Here is a 10356-nt window from a genome sequence, read left to right as displayed (position 1 = left end):
GAAGTCCAAGCCCCGCTTGGCCCAAACTTGCCGCGAGTTACCGAGGGGAGGACTCTGACAACGGCCAGGGACCAGAGGAGAGAAGGCGGGGATAGCCTCGGCCCCACGCTTCTGCGCCCAGCTGCGCCCAGCTGCGGCCCAGCCCCCGGAGCGCCGCGGTTGGCTGCGGCTCAGCGGCCGCCGATTGGCCAGCGCGGTTCCGGCGCGGGCTCCGATTGGCTATGACGCGCGGCCGGGCGAGGCCCCCGCCCGCCCCGCCGCCGCGCCTGGAGCCGGGCGGTCATTGGGCGGTGTGATCTCTCCGCGATTCCGCGGCCCTTGCCGCCGCCGCGCCGCCGCCGCCAGCAGAGCGCACCGGGCTGGCCGGGCGAGTGGCCATGGCGGGCGCCGAGGACGGGCCGGGCCAGCAGCCGGAGCTCGACGAGGACGAGGCGGCGTATTGCCGGCGCTGGGGCGCGCAGCACGCCGGGGCCCGCGAGCTGGCTGCGCTCTACTCGCCAGGTAGGACCTCCCGGGCCCCCTCCAGGCCTGCAGTCAGCAGCCCAAGCTGTGGACGGCGACCCCCGGTCTCCTAGATCAAAAACCCAGCCTTGGGCCCAGATGCGGAACTCCAGCCCTGGCTACTAACTTGCAAATAGCGCCTCCAGGTCCAGGAACCCCACCCCAGCGTCCTTTCCAAACCCTAACCAGAACCCTGGCCCTGAGGCTTCCTAGCTGCCGAAACACCCCCAAGTTCAAGAAATTACCATATCAGCTCCATGAGTGACAAACAGAGCTCCTATCAAACTGCCAAATCCAGAATCCTAGTCCCCAGGGCACCCTCGACTGCAGTGAGCGCCCCGAGTCTTAGGGACCCCCGCTCCAGAACAAAGTAGAAGCCCACGGCAACCCCGCAGCTGTAAGCGCTGCCCTGGCCCTCCTAAAAGTCACACCTTATCCCAGCTCCCGGGATGTCAGTCCACATCCTCGTTCCTCCTCTATGCCCTCAGCCAGGGCCCTGGGCTGCAGTGTCTTCACCCCAGTAACCTGGAATTCAGTCCCGTCTGCTCAGGGAACCTCAACTCAGGGGCTCCCCGCTGCAGAGTATCCCAGACACCCTTTCCCCAAGTCTGCATCCTGGTGACATCTTCAGTGGCTACCGACCGCACTCTACCCCTCCCAGGACCCTCCAGTCAGAGTATCAGCCCTCACCCAGTATTCCTGGACCTTCAGAGATGGGGGGACTACAGAGGCCCCAGTTTCCTCTGCCCCACATCCACATATTAGCCCTCACCATCAGGACTTGAGGGTGGAGTTCCCAGACTCCCCAGACCAAATCACAACTTGGAGACCCTCTCTGCCTCTTTCCCACAGGCTAAGGTCTCCCCCTACCTTCTTCTTGCTTTGTCATCAGTCATGCTCCAGCAAGCACCAGCCCCCACCCCCTTCTGTGAGCCCCAGAAGTTTTGCCACCTGGTCCCTGGAGGTCCTGTGTTCCTAGAGGGTTAAGGAAGTGCCTTTGACCATCCAGGGTTAGGAGACTGGAGGGCCCTTCTGACTGAGAGTCAATCTCACATCAAGCTTTATTTGTCAAACATTCCAACTTATCTCCTTTTGCTTTGGGGCAGCTGAGTGCACAGCCCTTGCCTGGTGCGAGCCTGGGGCCACTACCACCTTGGCTTCCTTCCCTGGCTATCCTGGGCTGGATGAGTCTCTGTCTTAAGTGACTTCATGACCTTGGGCCATTTGCTTTTCTTCCTTGGGTCCTTGATCACTAGTTTCTGTGTGTGATTTTTCACACCTGACTTGAGCACCTGATCCCTGCTGCTGTGGTTTCTTCAACCTATACCCAAACACCCAGCCTGTGGACATAGAACCTTGTGCTCTCCCTGGGACAGACCAGGGTTGGCATCCTGACTCTGCTGCTTAGCTGTGTGACCTGGATCAAGCCATTTTTTTCTGACTCTAAGCCTCAGTTTCCTTACCTCTGCAGTGGGCACAGGTAAAGTTTATCTGCCCTCTAGTGTTGTTAGGAAGAGTCACGTTGGTGCGCTACAAGCGCTCACTGTAGTCTGACCTTGCTATGAGGAATGCTGCCTCACCTGTCTGGTCCTCAGACTCCCCACCTGAGAATTGAGAATAAGCGTTCAAAGGCCTTCTTCTTTGATGTCTAGCACTGCTTACTCAAGTGTACCCACTTGCAACTAGCCCAAACCACTCCGTGCATTCAGAGCCTCCCCAGGGGACTGCTATCTCCCTACTCCATCACAATTTCGAATCTGTCCATTTCTGGTTCCTCAAGTGCTCCTCACCTTCTGAAGAACAGCTGTGTGGGAATCTGAGACTACACACAGCCTCCTGGTGCCCCAAACCTGCAGTCAAGTCTCCTTCTCTCCTCCAGACCTGGAGGTGGGCAGGAAGGGAGGGCCACTTGGCACTTGCCAAACTGGTTTCTTCAAATCCCTTCCTTTCCAGAGGCGCCTCTCTGTTTGCTTGTGTGGCCTTGGGGAAGTACCCTGACCTCTCTGGGCCTGACCTGTAATATGAGGGCTCAGGCCCAATACATATTGAGCACTTACATTCTTGGCCCTGTTCTAGACCCTGCGAGCAGAGCCATGAACAAGACATAAAAAGTGAAGCTGGTATTTTAGTAGGGAGACAGGCAATCAACTCAATAAATAAGGGAAATATCTCATATACCCAACAATGGCTAGCATAATAGAGCAAATAAATAGCAGGAAAGAAGGAGTGAAATGTTGGGAAAGGGGTGACACTTTAGAGAGGGAGCAGTTAAGTTCTCACGGAGCAAGTGGCCTTTGAACAGAGACCTAAGGGAAGAATCCATGAGCATATTGAGGATTGGTCCAGCCCAGGGAGGCAGCAAGCACAAAGGCCCTGAGATGGGAGTGTGCCTGGCATGTCCTAGGAGCACTAGGGAAGCCTATGGGCTGGGGCACAGGGAGCAAGGGAAGAGTGGGAGAAATTCCTAGGTCCCAAGACTTGAATTTTTGAGATTCCTGGGGTACAGAGGTGGTTTGGCTCCATAACAGTTGTCAAAGATAATAGTGGCAGTTAATATAGTGGGCATTTGTTGAGCACTGACTGTGTGCAGGCATTTTCCTCACAATTTACTCTCATTTCCTCCTCACTACAGCTGTCTGGGATGCACCCTGGCACCCCAATTTATAGAACAGGAGGCCAGTCCCGCACACTTCTTCTTCTAAAGCAGGCATCCTCAAACTATGGCCCGCCTAGGACAGTTATCCAGCCCGCCGGGTGTTTTTGCGTGTCCTGCTTAGCAGCCTACTCGTCCCAGGGCCCGCAGTCTGGCCCTCCAATAGTCTGAGGGACAGTGAACTGGCTCCCTGTTTAAAAAGTTGAGGACCCCTGTTCTAAAGTGTGTCCTGATTGGGATTAGGCCCACACCTTCACCCCCAGATGGGCAGGTCAGCAGGGTCAGGGACTGCATCTCTTTGTTGCACTCAGCTGAAGTGCGCAGTACCCAGCCCACCTTTGGAGTCACAATGACCTTTCACAGAGACACAGTGGGTCAGCAGCAGACCAGAACTAGAACACGGGGTGTGGAGGTCCTAGGTCCTATGTTCTTACTCTTCACTGTCGAAATGAGCCAGCCAGGGGTGGGCGTGTAAGATGAGAGCACACAGTGGGTCAGCAGCAGACCAGAACTGGAACACGGGGTGTGGAGGTCCTAGGTCCTGTGTTCTTTTTTTTTTTTTTTTTTGAGACAGAGCCTCAAGCTGTCACCCTGGGTAGAGTGCTGTGGCATCACAGCTCACAGCAACCTCCTACTCCTGGGCTCAAGCAAGTCTCCTGCCTCAGCCTCCCAAGTACCTGGGACCACAGGTGCCCGCCACAACGCCCAGCTATTTTTTTGGTTGTAGCCATCGTTGTTTGGCGGGCTGGGCTGATTCGAACCCAGCACCTTAGGTGTATGTGGCAAGCGCCTTAGCCACTTGAACCACAAGTGCCAAGCCAGGTCCTGTGTCCTTACTCTTCACTGTAGAAATGAGCCAGCCAGGGGTGGGCGTGTAAGAGGGGAGCAAACACTCCACACCAGCAGGACAGCTTGTGTGCAGGGTCAGGGTGGGTGCAGAAAGGCAGCATGGGACATAGGGAACAGAGAAGGGTGAGGCAGAGGGGTGGCCTCAGCTTGATTCTTCAGCCAGGAGTCCCAGGAGTTGAGACCTGGGAACCATAAAGGGACCTACTCCAGGTTTGAGTTTTGCAGCTAAGCCCACTTGGTACCAAGTACCAGGGTTTGTGATGGGCCTAGCAGGCTTGATAAGGCCTCTCCCAGGTGCAGACATAGCCGCAAGGTGTCCAGCTTCCCAGGAGATGCCAGCCAAAACCTGGCCATGTATGCCAGGTATCCCTGAAGAGCCCTGCGTCCAGCCATCACCACGTCCTGGACAACTATGGATGTCCCCTGCCCTGAGGGATACAGGGAATCATGGTGTGGGGTGAGGTGGAGAGTGTCAGGAGTAGTAGGAGTCCTGGGCCCCTGGTCCCAAAGCAGCTGAATCCCCCAACTGGGCCTGACCAAGGACAGAGGCCCTCCCTTCCCTGGCCTGGTCCCTGCCGCACTCTGGGCTGAGTTTTCTGACTGTCTCCTTCCGTCTCTTTGCCCAGCCTGCTCTCTGCTCATGCTCTTTCTCTTGTCTCAGTCTCCCTCTCTCTTATGTTCCTATTTCTCATCTTTCTATTTCTCTGATTCCTGCCCTCTCGCTGCTATTTGTCCCTCTGTCTCTTGTCCTCTTCTCTTGTCCCCATCCTCTCTCAACATCTTGTCCCCTCATCCCTCTGAGGCTGAGGCCATCAGAAGTGCAGGTTATTTGGCACTTGACCAGAACTGGAAGAGTCAGGCCTGAGACCAAGGGTTTGGCTGGTGGCCTGCCTACCAGGAGGCGGGATGGCAGAGGCCTGGCCCTTGGCCTGTCCCTGCTATTCCCAGCCTTCCAGGCCCACCACTGGAGCATAGTCCCCTCCCCAGGCCATAAGCCTTCACTACTGTGACTCAGCCCAGACCATCAACTTCTGCCCAGCTAGGGGCTGGCCTAGGAAACGGCCTCAGGGCTCCCCAGAAAACAGCCCAGGCCTCTTTGTGTCTCAAGCAACCCCTACCCCTCACCTCAGTCTGTCCCTCTGTAAAGTGGTATAGTTTAGGCCACTTGACCCCACAGGCCCTGCCAAGCTGTGGCCCCGCCAAGTTCATGCTGTGACTGTGACTTTGGTGACTCTTGGATGACTTTGAACAGGTGACTTCAACTCTCTAGGCCTAGTTTTTTTTTTCCTCCAAAGGACGGAACAAATGGTCCCTAGATCACAAGGTGTGGTGAGGGTGTCACTGAACTCACATTTAGCTCTGTGCCTGGTGTGTGCTTAGGGCTCAGTGCAGGACAGTTATTATATGTATTTTTATGGATGAGAATTGAGGCATTTGGTCTGCAGAAAGATCGGGTTCCAGAGGCCAAAGAGAAATGGAACTTAGATGAAAAAATATTTAGATTTCAGGGACATTTTCCATAGTGGGAGGGAGAGAGCTGGGCCATCTTTGGTATCTGGACAGCCTTGAACATCCAGGCTTAACTTGTCCCATTTATGAGTCTTTGAGCCTCAGTTTTCCTCACCTGGAAAATGGGATCACACTTTTCCTTCTTTGAAGGACGAGACTTGAATGAGATACTGTGCCTTGGGCACAAAAACTCAGATGACTGTAGGGGCCCTTCCAGGGCTGCCATCAAGAGAAGCTACCCAATGTGAGGCCACAGGGAAGGGAGAGGAGCAAGGAGAACCTGGAGCTTGTACCCTAAAAATAGGTATAGCCACTGGTGCCCAAGCCCAGAGTCCTGTGCAGGAGACTGGGAAATTTGTGTGATTTTAAAATATTGTGGGTTTTCTTTTTTTTGTAGAAACAGTCTCACTGTATCACCCTTGGTAGAGTGCTGTGGCGTCACACAGCTCACAGCAACCTCCAACTCATGGGCTTAGGCAATTCTCTTGCCTCAGCCTCCCAAGTAGCTGAGACTATAGGCACCTGCCACAATGCGGGCTATTTTTTTGTTGTAGATTGGCCAGGGCTGGGTTTGAACCTGCCACCCTCGGTATATGGGGCCGGCGCCCTACCCACTGAGCCAAAGACGCTGCCCTATTATTCATTTTTTAAAACTGAGCAAAACATACAGGAGGGAGCCAGTTTGCAATATTTGTGATATGGGCCATGCCCAGTACCCCAGCATCTGATGGGCTTCCATGGATGTCAGCCATTGTTACTGGAACCGTTATTTGATCATGTTGCTGTCAGCCTTGCCCACTTTCTGTCCCTCCTTGCAGGCAGGCAGGGTTCACCTGTCCTTTACTTCCCACTGCCTCTCCTTGTCCCCCAGCCTACTCCCTCAGGGCTGTCTGCTTCTGAGCCCCCCGCCAGCCGCAAACAGAAACTGGAAAGGGGAAGGCCCTGCTGGGGCTGATTGGTGATCCCTGGTGGAGGCTGCTAGGTCAGAGGCGCCTTGCCTGAGAACAAAGACTAGAAGCACTAGGCCTGCTGCTGCTGTGTGTCGTGACCTCTGTTGGGGTCCTCATCCCTTCTGGGCCTCAGTGTTCTCTTCTGTAAAGAGGGGACCCAGGGGATGGAGCTCTGGCAGGTCCCTTCCTGCTTCTGAGTCTTGCCCTTTTCACCAAGTGTGGGGAGGGCAGTTGTCCTGGTTCTGGTTCAGGGGTTAGGAGCAGTGTGCTGTTGTGTGACCTGGACAAAGTCCTCACCCTTTCTGAGCTTCAATGTCCCTGTCAGAACAAATAGAGAGCCCAGTACTTCCTTCCCAAGGGGCATTAATGAGGGGCACCTGGAGACAAAGCCTTGACCTTGTCCTTTAGGATTGTAGCCGGAGATTTGCTCATTCCACATGCATTTATTAAGTACCAACTGAGGGCCAGGGCCCTGGTGAGCCGGCCAGACATGGTCCCAGGCCTCCTGAGTTCACATCCGGGTAGGGGAAGACAAGCAGGTACAAGCCACAGTCCTGTGTGATGGGTTCCCTGCTAGGAGAGCACAGGGGTCAGAGGTGGCATCGCGGATGGCTTCCTGGAAGCAGATGTTTCCAGGTTGAGATCTGCAGGAGTGGTCAGATCAGCCAGGTGCAGAGGGAGTGAAGGGAACAGCATGCTTAGAGCCTTGAAGAGAAGAGAGAGATGCAGGAATAGCCATCTCATTATCTGCTCTGGCCCTGATCCCTTGGTTAGTCATGCACTAGCCCCGTTGGGTCCCATTGCTTAGTGGGCATGAGCTCCTGACACAAATGTTGCCAGGGCAATAGGGTAGTGGTGAATAGAGGGAAGGACCAAGGCAGCAGGAGAGGACAGAGTGGAATAACAGCAGGGTGTTAGGAGCCAGACCCTCTGGCCATGGATCCGGGTCAGTAGTGAACTAGCTGGGTGGCCTTGGACTACTTGCTGGACCACTCTGACCCTTAGTTTCCTCATCTGCAAAAGGGTATAACCTCAGCTGTTGCCTGATACATAGTAACTGCTTGATAAATGTTAACTACTAAAGCTAAAACTGTTATCATTAAAGGTCTTCTGTACTTTTGGGAGTGGCTGTCTGGGGCATACCTAGGGCCTAGTCATATGTTTTGTGTCATCCACATGATGTTTTTGTATCCTTCCTTTTTTATTATTTTAATTTCTGATCAAAAGATTTTGATATGATTGTGCATGCAAAAGGAACAAGTGAAAGAAAGGCCAGTTTCAACTATGTAGATTTTTTTTCTCATGTAATGACTGTTTTTTGCACATACCTGAATATACTTTGCTTTTTGCATGTGCCTGTATGTCGTGGACACCTCTCTGTGTCAACACCTTCGGGCCTTTGCCTAACTGCAGAGGTGCCTTGGACTGAATTAATTTGGCTGATCCCCAGGTGGTGGGCACTCAGGTTATATCCATGTGAATCAGTTTGAGTTTTGACACCTAAAAACTGCAGTGAGTGAATCAGCTTGTTCATGCTTACATGCCTATTAAAAATTTATGGCTCAGCTCGGCGCCTGTGGCTCAAGTGGCTAAGGCGCCAGCCACATACACCTAAGGTGGCGGGTTCGAATCCAGCCCGGGCTGCCAAAGAACAATGACGGCTGCAACCAAAAAAAAAAAAAAACACCAGCTAAGGCGCCAGCCACGTACACCTAAGGTGGCAGGTTCGAATCCCCAGCCCGGACCCGCCAAACAACAATGACGGCTGCAACCAAAAAAAATAGCCGGGCGTTGTGGCGGGCGCCTGTGGTCCCAGCTACTTGGGAGGCGGAGGCAGGAGACTCGCTTCAGCCCAGGAGTTGGAGGTTGCTGTGAGCTGTAATGCCACGGCACTCTGCCCAGGGGGACAGCTTGAGGCTCTGTCTCAAAAAAAAAATTATGGCTCTCTCAGCTTTGGAGCCTAGAAAAAAGAGTATGTGGCAACATTTAAATAGGAGAGGTTGCACCCCAAACCTGATGTCTGGCTTCTCTTGAAGCCAGAAGCTCTGGGCTCCCCTGGCCTACATTCCTACTTAACACAGTCAGCCAGATAGTAGCCAACATTCTAGAAACCCTACTGTCCTCAAGGCCCTGCTTATCCTGATTCATTCTAAGGAGCCTGGACGTTTGGCCAGATCCGAGCCTCTGGGATTAAAGGCCTCTCCCTCCAAATAATTACCTGCAGAAGGGGACGGGTGATGGCATGAAGATTCGAGTTATTTATTTATTTATCTTATTGAAACAGAGTCTCACTTTGTGGCCCTTGGTAGAGTGCCATGGTGTAATAGCTCATAGCAACCTCCAACTCTTGGACTTAAGCGATTTTCTTGCCTCAGCCTCCCAAGTAGCTGAGACTACAGGAGCCCGCCACAATGCTGGCCCTTTTTTTTTTTTTTTTGGTAGAGATAGGGTCTCACTCTGGCTCAGGCTGCTCTCGAACCTCTGAGCTCAGGGCAGTCCACCCTCCTCAGCCTTCCAGAGTGCTAGGATTATAGGCATGAGCCACCACCCCCGGCTGATTCCAGTTTTTTAAAAAAAGAAACGTATTAAAGTTCTTAGGTTTCTCCAAAGAGAACCCAAAAGGGCCCAGGAGACCAGAGTTCTGGTCTTCTTTGCCAGAGAACTGGGATATACAGGGCCAGCTTCATGGGCATGTGACCTGTACACAGGGGCCTGCTGTCTAAATGGTCCCACTCTTGAGTATATGACCTTGGGCAGGCCTTTTCCCTTCTCTGGGCCTCAGTGATATCTTCTATGGAATGGGTAGGTTAGGGCCTTTCCTTCATGGGAGTCTGTAAGCTTAGCTTGTGTTTGGCCCTGTAGACTTGAACACAGCTAAAGAGCCGCTATGGGCCCCAGCTCTGCCTGGCTTTGGTCCCCCCCACCCCCTTTACCACCCGCCCACACTCACCTCTCGCCTCTGCTCCCTGCAGGCAAGCGCTTCCAGGAGTGGTGCTGTGTGGTCCTGTGCTTCAGCCTCATTGCCCACAACTTGGTCCACCTCCTGCTGCTGGCCCGCTGGGAGCATATGCCCCTCGTCATACTGGGTGTTGGTGAGTGCCTGAGGCTTTGCTGCCTACCTCAGTTTCCTCAGGGGGCCAGAGACCTACCCAGTGACTAACACGTGTGTGTGGTGGGAGGCGAGTGAATGTGCATGCCCTCTTGGGTACAGGTATATGCTGTGGGAGCCCATCTCCTCCCCACGTCAGTAAGTGACACCTCCCTCTATCCTGTCACTTGGGCCTAAAACCCAGACCCCATTCTTGGTTGCTCTCTTTTTCTCATATTCCACATCCAAACATCAGCAAATGCTCTTGGTTCTACTTTCAAAATTTGTACACGATCCAGCCACTACTCCCCACCTCCACTGTCCCCACCTTGGCCAGCCACAGTGCTCTCCTGCTTGACTTTCTCAGGGACCTCCTCCCTGGTCTGTCTGCCTCCACCTTTGCCCCCATCATTCTGTCTCCACACAGCCGGAGGGATCCTGTCAGATCATGCTCTTCCAGTGTTCTCACCTGCATACTCAGGTAAAATGGCCCCTCCTCAGGCTTCCTCTCAGCCTGCCCTCCACTCTGTTCTTGCCATACTGGCCTCCTGGCTGTGCCCCACCACATACTGATACATGCCTACCTCAGGCCCTTTACACGAGCTGTTTCCTGTGCCAGGAACTCTCTTGTGGACACCTCCATGGTTTACTCCCTTGTCCAAGTCCCTGCTCAGAAGTTACCTCCTCACAGAGGCCCTTCCTCATTGCCCCTCAAAAATAGCAGCCTAGGCTCGGCGCCTATAGCTCAACTGGCTAAGGCGCCAACCACGTACACCTAAGGTGGCGGGTTCGAATCCCCAGCCCGG

General features: G+C 53.9%; 1 protein-coding gene across 1 annotated transcript in view; it reads left to right on the top strand.

Moving 5' to 3' along the window:
- The first annotated feature begins 208 nt into the window (after window positions 1-208).
- LOC100952169 (transmembrane protein 189) overlaps window positions 209-10356 on the top strand; it is a 30183-nt gene continuing 20035 nt past the window's right edge. The window contains exons 1-2 of the mRNA XM_003787692.2: window positions 209-501; window positions 9435-9554. Of these exons, the coding sequence (XP_003787740.1) occupies window positions 378-501; window positions 9435-9554 (244 nt within the window). The 5' untranslated portion in view covers window positions 209-377. The remainder of the gene's footprint in view (window positions 502-9434; window positions 9555-10356) is intronic.

This window comes from Otolemur garnettii, unplaced genomic scaffold (assembly GCF_000181295.1).
Source record: "Otolemur garnettii isolate 467f Iridium unplaced genomic scaffold, OtoGar3 scaffold00023, whole genome shotgun sequence".
Lineage (NCBI taxonomy): Eukaryota > Metazoa > Chordata > Mammalia > Primates > Galagidae > Otolemur > Otolemur garnettii.
The sequence above is the reverse complement of the archived record's forward strand: the minus strand, read 5'-3'. Positions and strand labels throughout refer to the sequence as shown.